At 40.2% G+C, this 22594-nt stretch overlaps 1 protein-coding gene across 2 annotated transcripts in view; it reads left to right on the forward strand.

Annotated features, from left to right (window-relative positions):
* stard13b (StAR-related lipid transfer (START) domain containing 13b) overlaps window positions 1-22594 on the forward strand; it is a 105746-nt gene that overhangs the window by 22111 nt on the left and 61041 nt on the right. For both annotated transcript variants that reach the window (XM_053507185.1, XM_053507184.1), the window contains exon 5: window positions 7421-7451. In XM_053507185.1, coding sequence (XP_053363160.1) covers window positions 7421-7451 — 31 coding nt within the window. The remainder of the gene's footprint in view (window positions 1-7420; window positions 7452-22594) is intronic.

Genomic DNA, 22594 nt, shown 5'->3' on the forward strand with positions numbered 1-22594 from the left:
TCATTCAAAATGTGTAGTCGGAGTAAATCAGAGTGAGCAGACTGCTCCATAAAAATCATGAAAATATGCCTTTACTTCTCCTAGACTTCAATTGCCTTGGATGTCTGAAAAAGCTGACACACATCCGGTTTGTGTCCGTCTAAGACAATCCTTAGTTTATTTTCCTTGCATTCTTATCCAAATTAATCAACCAGTTTGGTGCTCGCATGGGAAATCGGATAGCCAGGTATTAGATTCGTCACCATTTGCCAACATTAGGTTGAAATCCAAGAGTTAGAAGCCAGCAGCTGGTCCGTATCAGACTGTACAGAGTGTGTACGTTAGATCTCAGTCCTACCTGCAGGTGCGTAGGGTGGGATAAGTGCAGAGAGGAAAGCAGCTCAGCTGGATGGAGATAGATTACAGAGCTGAGAGCAGCTCAGGAGGCCAGGATTTGTTCTGCTCCAGCAGAGGTTAAGCTTCAGTGAGGGCCATGGGGCCAACAACGCTTCTGCAAAGTGACAAAACACTGCTGGTTGGAGAGGTCAACCTGCTTCTCAGTTTTTCTCTCTTTACTGTATTTCTTTATCTGCTTTCTCTCCACTGTATTTGAAGTTTTCTTTGTCGCTTTTGTCAGATCCTTACAGAGTTTCAGATTCAACAGTGTTATTAAGTGTTATGGATTGGCCTCTTATGCGCTGCAACTGAATACTCATTTAGTTTTCAACCTGATCTCTGTTTGCTGAAAACAGTTAAGTCACACAAGGAGCTCTATTCTTTTGATCTTCTGCCTTCAATGGTACATTGAGGACAAATTGTAACCTCCAATCTTGATCTCAATTGCTTTACCGATAATAAAAAATCTCATGTAGGAAAACAGAGACTGGTAAGAGTACTACTGCATACAGTGCATTGGATTTTTTTTCCCCTCTGAAATTATTTTGAAATCAAAGACTTACTTATAAAAGATTTTAATGACAGTTGCTCCATTGTGGTTTGGAAAAATATAGGAATATACTATAAAGTATATAATAATAAGGTAAGCTCATTCTGTACTTAGCACAACATACCTACTGAGATTCCAAATCCTGGCCTTTCATGTGGTATGTTAAAAGGCAGGTCAATACAGGAGGTTTTTATGGAGCGTTTTGTGTATATAGTATGTATAAACATTTAATGTAAACGGTATGTATTTCCCTATGACACCCATCCTGTATAGGCATGTCGGTCATACAGTCATACATTAGGAACATATTCCCCTTCATATCTTCTGACTTTGACTGTTACCTATAGGTACAGCAAAATTCTTGGAAGTGTTGCGCAAACACGCTTGCCAGATATGCGAGTAGTGGTGTGTGCTGACAGATCAAGTGTAATGGTTCATCTACAATAGCACGGGTCTCATCTAGTGCATGCAATCATATTATGTACATAAAGTATGACATGCATACTGTCCTTGCATGGTTTAGTGATTCAAGAAATTTAAGTGTGTCACGGAAATCAAGTGTGCTGGCACCAAGGCTAAAAACTGTCCTAAACACAGTTAGCCTGTAAGTTTTAAAGGTGACGGATGAAATATGGGATGTATTGAAGTTTGAATGTGAAAGGCTGAACATCAGCTAAATTTAGAGCTCTGCTCACGCGGATTTCATGCAGGAGGAGATGAAGAACTGTTTTACTCAACCACATCTGGGAGGGTTGAGGTCTCTGGGTGCACTTTGGAACAGATGCAGAGGGCATTGTTCTCTTGGGCTTCTTCTTTTCTCTGCCTCCAATTTCCTTCTCTCTTACACAACCCTCACTGTCTTCATTCCATCTTTCCCTTGTCCTTCTTGTTTTGCCTTTTTTTTATTACCATTCTGCTTCTGTTGTTGGAGTTGGAAGTACAAAGTAAGGCCATGTTGTCAAGACAAAGAAATACCATGCTTGGTAAAATGGAAAGGTATTACTTGTTTGTGTTGCATTGTGTAAAAGATTTACTACACTCATTTATTTATTGTGAATAAGATAATACAGTAGCCTGTGGAATCAGGCAGGATTAGCCAAATGTTATGTAAGAGTGGTAAGAATTGTTCAATCATTCTGTAGTAGTGGGTGGGATTGGTCATATTTTTGGTTGGAGAGAGTGGGATTGGTCAAAGTTTTTCCTGGAACAGAGGAGATTTGACAGATTTTCTCCAGGATTTGGTGAAATTCATCATAATTTCTGTAGGAGTGAGTGGAATTTGATAAAAACCTTTGTGGGAGTATAATGGGTTGCATAAACCCTCCGTAGGAGTGTGTACAATTGGAAATTAATCAAATTTTTGGGCCTCCGAGTGGCGCAGTGGTAAAGTGCTCGCCCTATCATCCGGAGATCGCTGGTTCGAACCCCGGGTGATGCTGTTTTCCTCTCACAACCGGAGGCACAGAGAGAGCTGATTGGCCGAGCTCTCTCAGGGGGGAGGGATGAGAGGTACTTGTGCTTCCACATTAACCACGGCTCGACAGCCAATCAGGGGCGTCTGTGAGCTCGCGCACGCGGAAGGAGCGGCTAGCGCTTTCCTCCGAGTGTGTTACTCCGCCCCTAATGGTGCGTGAGCGAGCAGTTCGAAAAGATGCGGTCGGCTGACGTCACGCGGTTCGGAGGAAACACGTGATTGTCTTCGCCCCCCCCCCGGCTGAGTGGTAGTAGTAGCCTTAATGTGGAGCCCCCTAGTGACGGGGAGGAATTGGCCACGACTAAAAAAAAAAAAGAAATTAATCAAATTTTTTCGTGGGAAGGAATGGAATTGGTCAATCCTTTCGCAGGTGTGGTGATATTGGTCAAACCTTGGTCAGAATTTCTGAAAGAGTCAGCAAATGTTTTGTTGATGGGATTGGTCAAACGTTCTTTGGGAATGGGAGGGATTGGTCACACTTTCTGCTGGACTGGGTTGCATTTGTCAATCTTTGTCTAAGAGTTGGTGAAATGCTTAAACTTTTTTTTAGAATTGGTCAAACAAGAAAGGGGGGATGGGTCAATCCTTTTGGTGGACCAAATGGGATTGGTGAAACTTTGGGAATGTGTTGGCTTTTTGTTTTTCTTCTGGAGACGGTGTGGTTGCCCAACTTTTTTGTGGTTGTTGGCAGGATTGGTCAAACTCTCCGTGGGAGCAGGCAGAATTGGTCAAAATTCCTTTGGGAGTGGGCAAAAAGAAAAAAGGGGGAGGATGTGGGATTGGGAAACAGTCCTGCACACACCTCTAGTGTGAGAATTTCCAAATATTATGATATTCTTTAGCTCCATTAAACTTTGGCTTTCTTTGGGTTAAGGATCAGCACAAACGGGCTCGCCTGAGATGACAAATGGCAGGAGGGGGCCTCAGAAGGCCTTCCATGTGATTAAAGTTATATAATCTCAAACATTTATTCACGGATCTCTGGTGTGGTTGGGGATAGACAAGCCGGCCAAATATAACAGTACAAAGTGAATTGTAAGGGGAATTCCACGCATACAAAATGTTTCATAGGCCATGGGGACTAAGAGCAGAGAGAAAGCAAACACACAAGTTAAAGTAGAAGGCCATCTTGGCATATGACAGGGGACATGGATGGTTATGTAATAAGTATTTTATGGCCTTTACACACAAATCCAGCTCGACTGAAGAGTCAAGTGCAGCTCTTCTTACCCTTTGGATGATAAGGCATGTTGCTGGTTCGGGTTTATCTCAGCTAAAAACCTATTTCTGACATATAAACTTCTTTAAACATTCTTTTTTCCTTTGATTTTTTTCAATAGTTGTTTTGATTTTTGTCATGTTATAGAATTCACTCATTTCATTTGAACAGTTTTTCAAGAAAATGGAAAATGTAGAGGTACATGTACCCCAAATTCACAAAGAAGGCAAAACTTTTCCCCTTATTGATATTGGCAGAGGTGGCAGATGATATTCTAGTAGGAAGTCTTGCCATTGTTTGGGTTGTTCCTCATCCATTTGCCTTTCTTTCCTGCTTGTGGCAAAGCCGTATCCTAAACAAACTTGTTTGCAACTTTAGGGATTTGAATTTTCCTTTTTTTTTTCTCATACGCTTTGAAACAAAAGTGGTTGAACTAGCCCAATAAATAATAATAATAAAAACACATTTAAGATGAAAACACTGGGGTGTTGTTTTAGGTGCGAATGCAGGACATTCCTCTGCGCATGACTTGTACGTAAATATGTGCGTGTGCTACTCTAGGGTTACAAATCCTACAGGGATTTGATAGTTGAGTAAAGGGATCGAAATTTCAGGTTGTGGGTGAAAAACAGGACTCCTGAGGATTAGAAACACAACCCTGTCTCTAAACAAGTAGCACTTGCCGTCTGGGCTGGACAGAGGGCACGTTAAATCATGCAGGCCTACGGTTAGCTATGCTGACCTGCACTGATCTTCAGCTCTGTGGGTGTGAGTGCAGTACAGTGGTCAGGTGACGGTGTGGTTCACAATGATGCAGGGTGGAGGTGGGTATTATTCGTTTGTGTTGAAATGTGCATCTCATGAAGCAGTGAGGAATTTACAGCACAGGCTGAGTGTGGACTGCATGACTTTTAAAGTGGAGCTCGGCTTTGATGTATACAGTACTAAAGGACACATCCCACTCTATCTGTGCTTCAGTGCATGAAGTTTGGGATAACCAGAGGGTTGTGCAGTGTATATTTATTTATCACTCATAATCTATACTGCTATATCCTGTATAGAGAGTTGTGGGGGTCTGGAGCCCATCACGGGACACTTCGGACACTGATTAAAATTTTGCCATATTTCGATATCATAGTTGAAAACTTCATATTCTAATGGATAAATTAAAAACACTGTGCCCCCATCATTACCTTTTTCCATTGCTATCTGCTTTTAATTGCGAGTTCTGGGCCCGTATTTACTAAGTGTCTCAGAGTAGGAACTTGTTCCTAAGTGGCCAAACATTCTCAGAATGCTGCAATTTTGCTCCTACTTTTAAGAGTAGGAGTAAGAGCAATTCATCAATAATTCCTAAAATAGGAAATAACTCTTATCTTCATCAAAATGTAGGAGAGCTCCGGAGGATGTCTAAGGAAATGCATACAGGCAGAGATAGGCACGGAGGAGAGATGTTTTTGGTAACATTGAATAATGTTCAATGTGTGGAATTAAACAATGTGTGCGTGAAGCTCATTGAAAAATATGTTTGGACAAAAATGGAATACTTTTTGGGACAGATCTTGTGTGGTATGTAACTGGTCTATCAGCGAACATTTTGTATGATGTCTCCGCAGAAACTAAAGTGACTGCTACTTTACATTTTTTATACAGCTTTGCAACAGCGATGATTTACGGTTGTCACAGCCGACAATGTTGGCAATAACAAATTGAACTTTGGTAGCTCTTACAGCAGCATGGATATATTTTTTTCACCTTATAGCATAAAATCGGATCATTAATTGTGTGTGTGTGTGTGTGTGTGTGTGTGTGTGTGTGTGTGTGTGTGTGTGTGTGATTTATTCATATATATTTATGCTACCAGTCTATAGTTTGGACACACCTTATATTTTATGTTATTTTCCTGATTTCCTGAATTTCTTTCCAAAAAATAAGTTTTATTCCAACATCACGTCATTAACACAGGGTAGCAATGTTTTTCACACTATTTGCGCAAAGCACCAGGTTGCATTGATGGTTTCACAAATTGCCATCCACGTACTCTTTCTATCTTTACAGGTAAGAAGTAAAAACTTCATAAATAACTTTTATTTCCTACTCTGAGGTAGGAGTATTTTTAGTCCTAAATTAACTTTTAGCACGAGTCCTAGGAGTGATTCTGAGACTCTTATAAACACAAGCCCAGAGCTCTTATTGGTGATGGTGCTCGGTGGTTTGTTCAAAAGCTAGGGAGTTGATATAGGCATGTGTTGAGTGTCTAATATAAATATCTAATGCCTTGTTGTAGTAACACAAATAACAGCATAATAAGAAACTTTTTATTTAAGAATAAGAAACTTTTAATCATGTTGTTATAATAAAGGCAGTGCGGTGGCATAGTAGTTAGCTTTTCACCTCCAGGTTCAACAGATTAGATTAACTAACAGTAAGACATGCAGATTAGGTTAACTAAGTGTGTGTGTGAGTGCTTGTTGCCCTGTGATGGATTGGCATCCTGTCAAGGGTGTACCCCATAAGTGCTCCAAGTCCCCTGGGATAGGCTCCAGGCCCCCTGTGACCCTGTACGGGATAAGCGGGTATAGAGAATAAGTGAGTGTTATACTGTATTGAAGAATAATCTTGGTAAACCTCATCATCAAAACTTAGTAAATAGTAGAAGTTTGTCCAAAAATAATTTCTGCCTTTTTTATTAACTTTTTATTTTTATCACTAAGAGATTTTCTCCCTAATTTAGTCTTAGCCAATTCCCCACACTAATCATCCCTCTTAGATCACATGATATTATCTGGCAAATTGATGAAGGTTATCACATGCTTCATCCTTCAAGATGTGTGAAGCTAACCAACTGCATCTCTTTAAACTGCTGCATGACTGCAGTGTCACGTAATGGCACAATTCACTCGGAGGAAAGCTCTGTACTCCGCTCAGTACTGCATGCATAAACCCACAAACATCCACAACTGCCTAGTGATACCACGCTTGCACGTGAGGACAAAGTATGCCCCGCCTTTCCCCCAGAGAGCACGGCTAATTTTGCTCTCTTGGATTCCCGGGCCACAGACAGCTGTGGCATCATCAGGATTTGAACTTGTTGTGTCTGGGTGATAGTGTGAATGCTTTTCTGTTGCAGCACTCTTAAGCCTGTGAATGCATTTGCTTTGAATCCGGTCTGCATTTTTTTTTTTCTTCACTTTTTTGGTATAAGCCCAAAAATTTGTTAAGGCAGACTTACAAAACTGTCTGCTATTTTTTTTTTTACATGCAAAAATCACAATCCCTTGTAAGCCCGGGTTATGGAATTAGGTGGTGCATTTTTTGTAGGTGTTATCCAGAGTGTGCTTTCCTTCAATAAATCAGGGCCCAAGTCTCAAATCCCAAGACAAGTCTCAAGTCAAGTTGCAAGGGTGATGTAATGTAAGTCCAAGTCCAGTGCTTGTGTACTCATAAACCAAACAGATCGGTGTAAATATTTGCCTTCCCCAGTTTTCTGGGTTAAAAATATGGAAGCACTTAAGAGTCTAAATCAGGAGTTTGCCTCATTAGTGAACTGAAAAGTATACATTTCTATTTTTAGCAGCTCAACAAAGATAAAAGATATTGGCATGTTTTGGGGGGAAAAAAAATGTTATTAGGAAAAATCTAAAAAAAAAAAAGACACGTCCTCAGACACAGACAAAGTCCTCAGTAGCAAGTGGAAGAAACGCAAATGTATTTCGAAAGACAAACCTTTGAACTTAACTCTCTGTATAGTATCAAGATGAAAACCTCAACCTTGACCAACTCTTCTGTCTCTTGTTTCTAGATGTCAACGAAGAGAAGGCATGGTGGAGCAGGTAAGAACCGGCTTTTTCTTCAACTTTGGCGAGCTCTACTGTGCACAGATGTCCCTTGACAACTGGCCTCATCGTATAAACCATTAAGTTGATGTGTTGGGTTCAAGTGGACGCTTTTTCATCAGGGTTTCGAAGCTTTATTAGAAATCCAAAACCATTAGCTGTTAAAAGGTTCCATGATGGTATTTTCTCACAACCAGGTTATCTGTGAAAGACAAGAGAGGCCATGTGTGTGTCACGGTATTTAATCACGTTAATGCACAGTGTGAGCTGAAGGGAGCTCTTTACTGACTCAATTCAATTACTTAAATGTAGTGTAAAGTAACAGATCGAGTAGGACACAAGCTTCACGGTTCAGAACTCACACTGTACAAAAGTTAACTGGTGTATAACTTCGATGTCCATGCACAATCTGTACTGTTTTGAAGTTTTTCCCTGGGCTCACGTCTGAGTTAGTCAGGGACAGACAGGGACAGGTGTCTGCGTGTGTATGTGTGTCTGGTGTTTGGACAAACGCAGGAGCACGTATCCCCCATTTCAGGCCTATTTCAGTGCGCTGACGTGGTGTGAGGTACACGTTACATGTGTGGTAGGCGGCATACCAGAGTTGTATTGTTACTGTTATGGCGATCTGAAATATTCGCCTTGGCGTGATTCGGCCCAAGGGGGCAGCTGCGAGATCCTGACTGGGTGTTCTGGGATTCCATTTTGGGCTCAAGTTGCTCTCTCACATGACCCCAAGGTCACATAGCAATATGACACAAAGGTACATTATGGCACGTCGACACTTCTCACTTTCAGCCTCGCATCAGTCCTGCTGTAACTCTCCGGGCTGAATGACGGGCCGCTTTATCCCGTGCAGGCAACAAGAGCATTAACGATGCATGTCGAGCATTGAAACACAGCATTACATCATTCCGAAGTGTGGAATATGAATCTAGAGTTTAAAGGATCACTAATAGTTTACTAGAATGTTTAAAAACGGGTTTTTCTGTACATAATTTGCATGTGTGAATTTGCATGTGTAATTCCATCCTTAGTATCACCTAAAACGCTATGTAACTTAGTACTTTATGTAATATTATTTTAAAAAGGTGGGTGAAAAAAACAAATGTCTATGCAAATGGTTAGCATAATTTTAAATTTTAGAATTTTCTACTTCTTTTTCCTTCTTCGCCTTGCACCTCCAGGGTCAAGGGTTCGGTTCCCGCTTCGGGTCTGTGTGTGCATGGAGTTTGCATGTTCTCCCCGTGCTTGGTGGGTTTCCTCCAGGAGCTCCAGTTTCCATGTCCAAATCCAAAGACATGCAGATTAGGAAAATTGGTGTTCTCAAATTTACCTGTAGTGTGTGAATGATTGGGAGAGTGCATGTTGGTACCCTGCGATGGATTGGCACCCTGTTCAGGGTGTACCCCGCCTCGTGCCCTTAGTCTCCTGTGATAGGCTCCAGGGCCCATGTGTACTGGGAACACCAATCATATTGTATATTGGGAACACCAATTATTGGGAACACCAACACCAATACCAATACCAAAAACACCACACACTACAGGCAGTTTGGAAACACCCACACTGTAAGTTTGCCAATTGTGGGCGAAGGGAAAAAAAAACAAAACAAAAACAGAGAACCTAGAGGAAACCAATGCACACAGACCAGAGGCGGGATTCAAACCCACAACCTAGAGGTGTGAGGTGACAGTGCTAATGACTGGACGAGAGAATTTACATGAGTGGTGATAATGGACAGTAACAGAACTGGGGTGTTACTTACTTACATTACTAGGTTTTAATGATCATATCAAGGCGTAGAGAAGTGTCTTATATCCTTTTTTCCGGCACAACCTAGGCAATATGATAAAATAAATAAATACATTTAATTTTAAAATTTTTACTAAATATATAAACATGACTGTTTAAAAGATTTCAAAATCCAATAGTTTTTTTGGTTAATTAATTGTTATTACACACACACACACACACACACACACAAACACAGATTGCACTTTATTTAAAGATTACAATTATATATATTTAAAAAAAACATATTTTTTAACAAATACAATTGAAATTTTTACTATAAACAATAACAAAATAAAAATTCCCATATAAAAATACAATATTGTTTGGGCGGATACGATGCCGCATGATGGCACAACAGTTTCTCTGATCTACATATCAATTCCTGGTTCACGTAGGCAAGGAAATATCACAAGTATACATGATTATGAGTGTTTATGTTTTTTTTATGGCTATAAATTAAAAATATAAGTATTTTTCTCACTTCTACGTATTTTTGCGAAACCAGAGAATAGGCTTAATACTTTATAAAAGATACCCAATACCCCAAGAAAATTAATTATGGTAAACTATAGTACATACCACAATATACCATAGTATTGGTGCGGTACTTCAGACATTACCATAGAACTTACCAGCGCACCAGGGTTGGTACTATGCACAGTTGTAGAATTGTAGTATTTACCACTGTACTTTAATGAATACTATGGTACTTATTGGTGACTACTAAAGTTTAGCAGGTCTATATAATATGGTATGTTTGTAGATAGTGTACCATATCAGAAATGTTAGTACATACAGTACTACTGGTACTGGTATATAGTACAGGAAATACCATATTAATGTAAGTAATATTAAGATTTTCAACATTAATGTTACATACGGTACAATACATATAATAGCACCCTATAATATAAATATTACTATTATGATACATAAACATGTATTGACAGTATCCTGATGTGAGTCATAGTATCACAGTAACTGGAAGAACCATGTCCAATAATATAGTACATGTACCATTATACCGTGTACAATCACGCACCATAGTGAAGAACTGTATCAACACATGCACTGTACTGTGTTTCTGTCAAAAGTATAGTGGTACTATATAGCATGGTTCCTATACAATGGTAAAAAAAATTTAATGGATACTAATCTTGCTACATTAAACCAAATGAATCCACCATCATTAAATAAAAAGATTATGTAATTCGAATATGGTTCTAAAGGCCTGACACACATACGATTATCATCATCCATGTACTGTACTGTAAGGTCCCAAACAAATGTTTGAGGCAAAGTTTTAAATAATGAAGCAAAGGGATAAAACTCAAGGGGCTGAGACTGTTTTCATTCGTCAGATGGTTATCGCTGATTGAGCAGTCGCCAAAGTGGCTATGTTGGGAAGTTGTAGTTGGAGGGTAAATCATCGAAATGACTTCATTTCACAGTGTTTATTTTGGGAAAGTGTTTTAACATGTGTGGGATGGTGCCGTTATCCGTATTAACTGTGCATACTTTGGCTGGAAAGCCTCACTCGGTGTCACGGCGTGTTACGTTCGGCCACGTGTTTCGAATCGAACGGCCGCGCTAATGGCGAAAAAATAACGATGATGCCATAAAAAGTCCAAGCCCATAGAGTTTGTGGCACATGATATAAAAATTCCCCTCTCATATTTTACTACTGAGGCATAAAGGCCGCATGATGTCAGCGTACATTGCGGCCAGATGGCGAGCAGACGCTCCGTGGCGCACTAATCGTCTCATTACAGTGGGAGAAGTGAAATGTACAGCGAGGGCTCCAGACCACAGCTGGAGTTACCGCGAGTTCGGGCCATCGCTGGTTAATGATCAGCTCTAAAATAAAACATGTTTTTTTTTTTTATGCGATATAAAGGCTGTTATTTAGGCTGTTATTTAAGCCAGGATACAACCATCTGGTGATTTTTAGATATTTAGCACCCTTTTTTTGCGTTCTTAACAGTTTATTTGAAAATGCATTTAAGCAAAGGTTAAAGGGCAGATATTATGCAAAATTCTTTTTTTTTTGGTCATGTTTAAACATTCAGACAGTTTGCGTGTGCAACATGAGATGGAAAAAAAAAACATTCCCTGCTTCTTTTCCATATTTGTTTTGGCTGGGGCTTAAACAAGCCAATTAGACTGTCCTCCTATTGTGACATCATATAAGATCCTGGCTTGTTGCTCAGCTCTTCAGTTCTGTAGTGCGGTGTGACCAACTATATTAGAACTTTGTGATGTAACCAGTATATAAACGCATATTTTTATAAACAATATTATAAATTGTTTTATACTGTCACGAATAAAAGAATAATGAGTGTAATATAGATGATAAGAGAGAGCTGACTTATTCTTTAGTCACAAAAATAGATGAATCCAGCTTTGGCTGTTCTTTATACATAAGGTGAGCCTTCATAGTCACCGCCACTTTTTGAATAATTTTTATTTAACCAGGACGTTAGAGAAAAACATTTTATCCCCGAATTTACCTCTAGTTTAATATTTATATCCGTAACCGACTGGACAACGATTGAACCTCTTTTTCCATTCCTGCCAGCTCATGACTTTAGGGGCCTGGTTCCTGCGCCCAGCCGTGGGACAGCGTCCCATAAACAGATGTCTCTCTGATCCCATAAAGGGACATTAGCTCTGAGGCGAGTTAGCGCCAGACCCCTGGGAAGAGGTCGAGAACAAACAAGACCCAGTGCGCTTTTTAGACTCTCTGAGAATACAGGAGCTGCTCTCATCCGCCGACCCCCCTCCAAAAGGGTGCGCGTTTGATCTCTAGCTTGTGAGATTCTGGACGTATCTGTGTCTAGACGAGGCCGCTATCGATCGGCGAGAATTTACTGTCTGAAGGGAATTAATAATCTGTGCCTAGTCTTGTTGGAAGCACGGCCTAAACTACCAAGGGTATCTGCAACGAATTCCCAAGTGGTCATGTTTAGGAAAAGGAAACGGGCAGAAACATATGGAAAAATACTTGAACTTGTTGACCCTTACTATTTTTTGTGTGTGTTGTTTGTCTTTGTGGTTATAAACAGAACTCCTCGGGCGAGACACTGGAGGAAATAAAAAAAAGAGAAAGATGCAGCAACTGTTCATCCCTCCCATGTTTTTTTCTTATTCTTCTTATTATTATTTTTTACAGTTATCTTAATACGCATCTCATAGTGATCTCATTGTTCATTGACATTAGTTTGTCATTATCATGCTTCTTTAATTTTATTGATGTCTATGGATTCAGACACCATGGCCCTGGAGTACGCTGTGTTCATGTTAACATATTTCCTGCTCCTGGGCAAATGATTCAGCTGATGAACAGCGGTTCTTGACATAAAGTGCATGTGTTAGAGTTGGAAAAACTTAACAACGTGTAGGACAGGGTGTAGAACTCCAGAACTATGGCTGGAAACCTATTGATTGGTGTAGGAACACTCAGTTTTGGGTTGTTTAGGCTTTGGTTATTAAGTGTGTAGAGCTCAGCATTCTCTCCATTTGTCCTTGTGGGTGTCATCATAGTTCTCTGGTTTGCACCTACCTCCCAAAAAAAAGGTACTATTCCTATACAAAATAGTCCCTTCGAGTAAATGTGATGGAATCCACATGAAAAAATGAAAATACATCAATTTGTATTAGTAAAAGAACGATATTGTAAGAAATTAATGTAAAAGGCTATAAATAATAATGATGTTTGATGTGTTAATGAAAGGGGTGAAAGGGTCTGTCTACTGTACATGCCACTCAGCACATTGGGCGATGTGTACTGTACAGTACTTCCCACCCTGGAGGTATATTCGTCGTTTCTGTTGCAGCTACTTATGGGGTTTGGGGTCAGATTGACAGCTCGAACACCCGATTGTATTTAAGAACTTGGGGATTAAGGACCTTGCTCAAGGCTCCAACAATGGTGGTGTTGGGGCTCGAACTAGGGACCACCTATATATGGTATGGCAGCTAATAATATACACCAATCGGCCATTACAATCACCTGACTAATATCGTGCATGTTCCTCCTCGTGCCAACAAAACAACTCTAAACCGTCAAGGCATGGACTCCACAAGACCTCTGAAGGTGTGCTGTGGTATCTGGCACCACGGTGTTAGCAGCATATCCTCTGAATCCTTTATGTTGGAAGGTGGGGCATTCATGGGTCAGACTTGTCCAGCACAACCCACAGATGCTCAAGCTCCTTTATTGTCTCACTGAAAGAGGCCAGTGCCATCAGTAAATACTTGATCTGCACTAGTTTTTGGTAGGTGTTATGTGTCAAAGTAGCATCCATATGAATTCCAGGACCCAGGGATTTTCATAAGAACACTGCCCAAGGCATTACACTGTCTTTCCCAGCATGCATTCTATGCATAGTGCAACCTGGAGCTATCTATTGTCTAGGTCAATGAGGCACATGCACCCAGCCATCCACATGATGTAAAAGGAAACGTGATTCACTAAACCAGGCCACCTTCTTCATTGGTCCATATTACTGTGCTACAGTAGGACTTCTGTGGGCCTGGCCCAAACAGGCTAGCCTTTGCTTTCCCTGTGGTTTAATGAACCTTGGATGCCCATGTCATGAGTTCACCTTGGACTTTTTTTTGGAAGGTACTAACACCTTGAACATCCTGGACGACCTGCCATTTTAGAGATGGTCTAACCCAAATTTTTAGCCATCACAATATGGACAATAAGCCTCTCAATTCCTTATGCTTGCCAATTTGACTGCTCATTTGCTGCCTAATATATCCCACCCCTTGACAGGTGCTGACATAAGGAGATAATCAGTGCACTTCACCTGTCAGGGCTTTTAATTCTATGCCTCATTGGTGTATTCCCTCAATAGGACCTTCATTTTTAGGAAAGCAGCTACAAATAAAAATGTATTGCATGATCTTTCTTTGTAAATATTGCAACATATTTATAATGTCTTTGCAATTGGACTGGTTTTATTTACCATTTTCACTGGCAGCCCTGATTTCTACAATGTCCCAGCATGGCTATAAGCCTTCAGGGGGTAGGTGCTCCCTATTCTCCCTTGTTCCATGCGTGTATTAATAACCGGTAGCTCTCTTTGTTATGATAAAACTCACCTTGTCAGACCTCCCGTCTCACAAAAGCCGACATAACTGAAAAGCTGAGGCACGGTGCCCCCAAACTGTCACCCAGGGGCCACAGATGCTGAAGCCTGAGACCGGATTGTGAGCCTCGAATGCGGCTCAAGCGCTTCTCTCCTGTCTCTGAGTAGGGTTATTCCGCCCTGACAAGGCGCATCCAAAACCATTCAGTATGGGAAAACAAAAGAAAGACTGTGGGAGACTGGAAAGCACCCTCACTCGGGTCGGAACGCTCTGTACCAATATATCAACGTTAGCAAAAGAAGCAGTCCCACATGCCTGACCACATTAACGCAAACTTATTTTATTGCTATTATTTCTTTTTGTTTTTTCAAAACTTGGAAAAAAAAAAAATTTTCTGGACAGTTTTCATTTGTAAAACTGAGGTTCTGGACTTTCTCACGTACATGAAGATTTCCTAGAGAACGTTTTAATCGGTCATTCTAGCGAACGACCACGCAATTGTGAAATTGAACAGATCGTCACGTGCAGCGAATGATTTGTGTAGGTGTTTTTTTAGCAGCGCTGCACTCCTGCACTGCATCAGCTGGATGACGGCATGGTATTTCGTTCTGAGATCTATAATATCGAACCATCGCCGCTCAAGCTAATTTTGCTAATGCGCTTTTTGTTGAATGGATGAGGCCTGAGGGAGCACTTAAAAGCAAAAATTAATCATCGCTAACACTCCCTCCCTCCCTGTGTGTTCGACAGCGCTTCCTTCTCAACTTACGCCCTCCCCCACACAAACATTTGTCTTTCTCATTCCCTACAGGCGCTACGCTTAAGACGTTACAGAAACATCCTCGTTCTGTCTTGCTAGTTTAGTAGCTATAACACTCATTGACTCCCGATCTTGTGGGTTTTTTTTTTTGTTTTTTTTTTAAATAAAAGATTACCTTTATGATATATTTAACTTAAATTCTTTTAAATGTGCCAAGCTTGATCTTAATTAATATTTCACATTTCTGTTTCTATTATTAGCCGACTGCAACGTACACAACTATGACGGATAGTATAATGTTAGCTATACACTATTTTATAATAGTTTAAAATAGTAAAAAACTATTTGGGATTAATTTAAATGCTTGTCTATTGGATAAACATTGTCTACTGAGAGTTTGGACAACATGCCCTGGGTTAAAAGGGTTAAATCATTCTGGTTATTATTATTATTTTTTAGTGCACACTGTTAGAGTTGAGTTTTATAAATTCAAGTATTATTAAAGGTAATGTTTATCTTAAACTTCGACTTAACCTCCTGAGACCCAAACCCTACTGTTGTGTATATTGTAATTTCTTCACATTTGTAGTCTTCATTTGAGCCTGACGATTATGAAGTTTGGCAAAAAAATTATTCTCAACTGTCCTCATATAAGGATCACACAGGGATATACAGTACCAGGCAAAAGTTTGGAATAACACCTTATGGCATTAGGTAATAAAGTAACAACAAGAACAGTATTGTGTCAAGTTCAGTCGCAAAACCCATCAAGCTCCATGATGAAACTGTCCCGCATGAAGACCTTCCCAGGAAAGCAAGACCAAAACTGACCTCTGCTGCAGAGAAGAAGTTCATTTAGATTCACCAGCCTCAGAAATCACCAATTAACAACCAGCACCTCAGATTAGAGCCTTTATAAATGATTTACAGAGCAGAAGTAGCAGATACATCTCGATATCAACTGTTCAAAGGAGATCATTGCATATTTTGGGTAAACACCATCAGTATTGCTTTACAGTGTAGAAAGAAATAAAAATCAGGAACAACCATGGAGTTAGAAAGTGTGTCCAAACTTTCGACTGGTAGTATTTAAAATTTCAGATTGTGCTTCCAAAGAACCAGACTTCCTTCTATGTTTAATGTAGTCTTAAGGAATTGCTCTCCAGGTTCCCTGAAGGACATTTTTGGCTCTCTCTATATATGTGCCGGATTTGTAAACATTCTCAACTTCTGGTATATTGCAGAATGGGCTTGGGCCAGCTTTTTGCCCCTGTGTATCCTCCCAGCTCAACCATCTGCTCTCTCAGGGTCTCTTTCCCATCCGGGCTGGCTGAATCCCAGTGACCAGAGTGGTGACCCCAGGCAGCTGAGGCTGATCAGCACACAGGCCTGTCTGGAGGAATTGTAGCTAAAGATGCTGAACTGTGCAGTCATACAGATATTTTTCATAGCACTTGGTTTTACAGTATGTGAGGAACATTATATTTCATAGGCAGGTAGATGGAAATTACAAGACATTTACGGTACGTGCTTTCGGCCAAAACATATTGGTGCTAAAAAGTATTTCACCTAGGTGTAGTGTCCAGATCTTTCTTGAATTCAAATCCTTCAATGATCTTAATTGTCATTTAGATGAAACTTGGCCTATTTAGATATAAGTGAAACACATTATTATATAAAAATTTTTAATATTTAAATTTTTTTTATTCTACTATTTTATTTCCATCATCTTATTATTTGTACATAATGTAAATTTTACAGCTTAAGTTTATTTTCATATTTCTCTATATTCCTAATTTGAAAAAATATCTTATTTCTCTTATTTTATATTGAAACTTTAAAAATTTTAGGTCATCCGCAGTCCTATAAGCATTTCGACAAATAAAATTTAAATTTAAACTAAAAAAAAGACATAAATTTTTTTAAAAAAAATTTAAGTAAAAAAGAATTTTTTTTCGGGGGGGAGGGGGGGCACATACAGAATCATCTGCACAAAACGGCTGAAGTCAGCAACTTTTTTTAAAAAGAAGCAAGATTGGTCTCTTCCATGTTGCATAAACTTCAAAAGTAGCTTCTTTGGCACACACACACACACAAACATGTTTACTTGGAGTTGTGAGCCATCCTGACATCTATATTCATCATATTTCAAACAGAATACGAAAGAGTTCATCTAAAGTTCAGATGGCAGATGAACCTTTAATATTTAGCCCATGTTTACAGCACCATCATCATCACCATTTAGTGAAGATGGATATAGTTAGATTACAGATTAAGCATATTGTTTATGTTCTTTCCTACTTCTTTCCTACTTCAACGCTTGTCATCCAAACAAAATAAAAGATGTGCCATGTTTTCCTCCCAGCCGCTCAGGCAACCTCCGTCCCGTTACGTGATCGTTTGCAGGCGCAGTCCCTCGCAGCGTTGCCCAGATCAGTGACATCATGTGTTTAAACTTATAAGCGGGTGGTCATGTGGCGAAGGCTTTAAAGAGAGCCGCTGGCATTGCGTGTGCATGAAACATTCCACATGTGGGGAGATGCAGGATGACTTGTGGTTTCCTGTGGGCCTCCACTGGTGCCACCGGCTCTTCGGGAACCTAAAATTCCTTTAGAGGTTGTAGATTTACAGTACAGTCGTGGTAATTAGACGGTACTAAAGATAAAACAGGAAAAGGTTAAAACCAGGAAGTAGACTGAAATCGGGGCTAAGGAGGAGAGAGTAATGTGTGAGAGAGAGAGAGAGTAGAAAAATTAAGCAAATGAATGATATGATGATTTTGAGATAGCATTTTGCACTGAAGTTTGAATTTTTATTTGGTTATAACGTTATGTAGTCCTTAAAACTCAAATAACAAAAATAAAACAAAACCTAGTCAAAATGATGAAATTTAATTTTAACCAAATATGCAAACACGACTGAGCAATAAAGATATTTAAAAAAAGGTATCACATAGGCAAAGAAATAACAGATAAACATAATCACTTGTTTTTTTTTAAGTTTTCGGGTGTTTCTATGACCAAAAATAAGTAATAATAAAAATAATGTGCTCATTTTGAGAATTCTACATTTTTACGATGTCATTCCCATATTCTGTCAGTGGGAGTAAAAGTAATGATAACCTTTATCTAACTGACATTTCTGAAAACCCAAATGCATCTCCATATAAGCACATATATATTTATTTTAATCATCATTGACCTGTGCTACGTTGCTGGCACCTATCTGTGCCGCTTGGGGTTTAAGTTATAAACAGGGGTTGAAATTGTTGTTGTTATTATTATTATTAATATGGATACGCTTCATTAATCCTAAAAAGTCTTTGCATACTTAAGGGCTCATAGCTTCTTAAAAACATTCTTCATATAGGCCTTGTAGATAAACTCTTTTGTAAGGTTCCATAAAGACTTAATGTGATTCTATAAATTTCCAGAGTACCATCTCACAGTTTAAGCACAAAAACTGGTCAAACCTGCATTGACTCACTCATCATCTGTACCGCCTTTTCCTGTATTCAGGGTCCTAGGGGGGTGGGGGGTGGTGGGGGTCCCGAAACCTACCCCAGGAGACTTAGTGCATGAGGCTGGGTACACCCTGGACAGGGTCCCAATCCATCCATTGTATCCCAAGGAATTTCTATATGGAGCTGGTGCCCATTTTGCAGCTATAACAGCTTCCACTCTTCTTGGAAGGCCATCCACAAGATTTCGAAGTGTTTCTGTGGGAATTCTTGCCTATTCATTCTGTAGAGCATTTATAAGGTCAGGCACTGACGTTGGACGAGAAGGCCTGGCTTGCAATCTCCGTTCCATTTCATCCCAAAGGTGCTCGATGTTAGGGGGGCTCTATGTTAGGACCAGTCAAGTTCTTCCACACCAAACTCATCAAAGCACGTCCTTGCTTTGTGCTCTGGATCACAGTCATGTTGGAATAGAAAAGCGCCTTTACCACACTGTTGGAAGCAAAGTTGGAAGCATAGCATTGTCATAGCAATATGTCTTGGTATGCTGAAGCATTAAGTTTCCCTTTATTGGAAATCCTCACACCATCATAGTCCAAAGCGTGTTATTTTTTAAAATATCATCCACATGTCTACTGTGTTCATCCTGATAGTAACTGCAGTGTGCTTCAGTAATAAAGGTTAAAAAAAATCCAAAATGTCCTCTCTCTCGCTCCCCAACCCCCCGTATATATTTATATATAAGATAAGCTGAAGTTTAGTATCAAAGGCCCAGGTTTTTTTCTTCCATAACTTGCTTAACTCATGCTTGCCAGAGTGTGATTTCTCCTCAAAGACAAGTGGCTTAATGGGTTTGAATGGGCTATATGTTTGAATCGGGCTCTATTGTAAATGGCCTGTCACTTTTCCAGTCCCCACCAATTCCATGCAACACTCTGCAAATCTCAGGAGACATTAGTGCCTCGGGACAATCAGACTGGAATGTTCTCCTGGGCTGTCGCTTTGTGTTCTCGAACTTAAGTGGACGTGAAGAAGTGCAAGCAGCCATGTCATGTGGGCAAGCAGATCATGAGATTGCAATCACCACCAGTGTAATTCATATACATACTGTACTTCTGTATGTTTGTTTGCAGAAAAAATAGATTCTGGAAAGAGGATCCCATATATAGCATGAGGACCGCTCGTATCTCATGGCAACGCAGTGAATCATCCGTGCACTGCACATGACCACTGTTTCCTCTATTCTCCATGGTAATGCTTTGTGTATGACTCAAATCTTCTTTTTTTATACTTTTTTTTTATTCCATACTGTGTTGAAAATTGCTCACCATCTTCATTCCGTAGATGACTGTTTTTCTTCATAACTACTGGGTTTGTATAAAGGCAAAAAAAAAAGAATCTGAAGAGTTAACGGCTCTTTGAAACATTTCAAAATTTCATCAAATGTGTTGCATGGGATCGTTTAAAGATTGCACCAGATTAGCTCATCCCTCCAACAGGTCCAGTCCAGTCAACTTGATATATTATCACCAGCAGACATCTCAAAATCCAGGCTGATCCCAAACCTTAAAATACTTTAAAAGGAATGCTCCAGCATTTTGTTCTGATTTGAATTTGCTGTATCTACATCTTATGTGTGATTACCGTAGACTAGAATGTTTTATTTTCTTGTTGTTTTCTTGAGAACTTCATTTTGAAGGGCAGTTAATAAATTCTGACAGTGTGTAAAAATGACAGAATAAAGAAATACAGTATAAAGTTTATTTACAACCATGAACTCTTATAAAGTTCTTAAGGGGATTTAAAGCAAACTTTACAATGTAGACATGGAGTTAAAAAAAAAGGTAACTTATGCTTTAGTTACTATACATTCTAAAAAAGTAGTTTTTGGAAAAATTGGAGACTTAGAAAAGGTAAAAACCTAATGTACAAATACTCACTCTTAGTCTATACCGCTTTATCCTGTATACAGGGTCGAAAGGGGACGAGAGCCTATCCCAGGGCATTAGGCGGGGTACACCAATCCATCTCATCAAGGCACACACAAATACACACACTTACACACTACAAACGCCAATTAACCTGATCTGCTTTGGACGATGGGAGGAAACAGGAGTACCCGGAGGAAACCCACCAAGCACAGGGAGAACATGCAAATCCAACTCCAATGCATAATTGGACACTGTTTAACACTGGTAAAAAAAACACTGGTAGCAGGTATTGATCTACTCCAACACCAACATCCAACACTGTGTGACGCAAGCTTAGCGTATGCTGCCGAACTAATAAACAGGTGACACAAAATGACAGCAGTCTGAATATACACGTGGTCTTCAAGTCAAACCGAAGACTTCAAGCACAGTACGGTGATGAGACTCTCAGCCGCAGTAAAACATTTGATCCTTGAGCCTGATCTTTAAAAAACAAAATAGAGTATAACTTGTTGCCATCTGTCTGTGTCAACTGTACCAACACCACTTGAACATTACAGGAACTCTGTACTGGGAGTTCCTGCCACATCCACCGTACATCCGACCTGCAGCGTCCTGACCTCGCTCCGAGCCATTTCCACATGTTTGGGCTGTTGAGGTGGCTAGCATTTCAGACGTGAAGCAGGCAGTCCAATCATGGCTGCAGCATGTTAAAAAAAACTTTCTACCCCATTGGTATCCAAGCACTAGTGAAGCGCTGAGATAAGTACATTAGTGTAGCAGGGGATTGTGTAGAGAAATGTTATTCTACACGATCAAAAGTTCCAGTTTGGCCTTCGAGTGGCGCAGTGGTAAAGTGCTCGCCCTATCATCCGCGAAAACGCGGATTCGATTCCCGTGTGACGCTGTAACCTCTCGCAGCCGGAGGTCTAGAGTGAGGTCTAGAGAGAGCTGATTGGCCGAGCTTTCTCAGAAGGGAGAGATGAGAGGTACGTCATGCTCTCACATTAATCACGGCTCTACCGCCGATCAGGGGCGTCTGTGACCTCACGCAAGCGGAAGGAGCGGATAGCGCTGTCCTCCGAGTGTGTCACGCCGCAACCAACGGTGCGTGAGCCAGCAGTTCAAAAAGATGCAGTCGGCCTGCGTCACGTGGTTCGGAGGAAACACGTGATAGTCTTCGGCCCTCCCGACTGATTGAATGTAGCAGCCTTAATGTGGGAGCCCTCTAGTGACGGGGAGGAATTAGACATAACTAAATTAGGGAGAAAATCTGGAAAAAATCAACAAACAAAAAAGAATTCCAGTTTGACTTGAACACTTCTTGTGTTTGACATTTGTTGGTGTATAACAGTAAAGCTTGTGTGTTACAGCACTGGAGTTCTGCGAGCACTGACGCATGTTCATGGATAAACCTAGCAGCTTTTATGAGGATCGACGATGGGTGCGTCCTTAAAACAAATCTTTTCATGTAACATTTAACTGACTTCCATTTTATATATATATATATATATATATATATATATATATATATATATATATATATATATATATATTTTTTTTTTTTTTTTTCGACTATAACATAACAGCTGAGGACTGGTAAGCCCATCAGTCCGGTGCTGATTAGTTCCCATGTTGACTGTACAGTACGCTGCAGCTCGGGTTTCACAGCTGGAGCCACCTGGATCATTTTCGAAGCTTGCATTAGTGCTCATAAACCAGCACTGTGCCTCAGAGCAGCGCGGCACCGTCGTGTCTTTCTTGTGGTTAAGAATCTGATTAAACAATTTAGCATGCCAATCAAAGAGATGACGGAAGAGGGGCATAAGGTGCAAGGCTATACTGGAGGCATGACAGCACGTCTGATCCGGCACACCTTCTGTTTCATTTAATATAACAGCACCGTGGTTAATGCGGCGCATTCTGTGTAGCCTAGAATAGCGGGTGAGAAAGAGGAATGGCAGTCAGCCTTGGGTCAGGGTGAGCTCCGGACTTGGCAAGCGAAGGTGTTTTCTTTTTTGCTCGAGCTAATTTGGGAGGAAGGTGACACTAGACTGAACTGGACCCAGACTAGCTGGGCGATCTTAATAAG

This window comes from Clarias gariepinus, chromosome 11, assembly GCF_024256425.1.
Source record: "Clarias gariepinus isolate MV-2021 ecotype Netherlands chromosome 11, CGAR_prim_01v2, whole genome shotgun sequence".
Taxonomy (NCBI): domain Eukaryota; kingdom Metazoa; phylum Chordata; class Actinopteri; order Siluriformes; family Clariidae; genus Clarias; species Clarias gariepinus.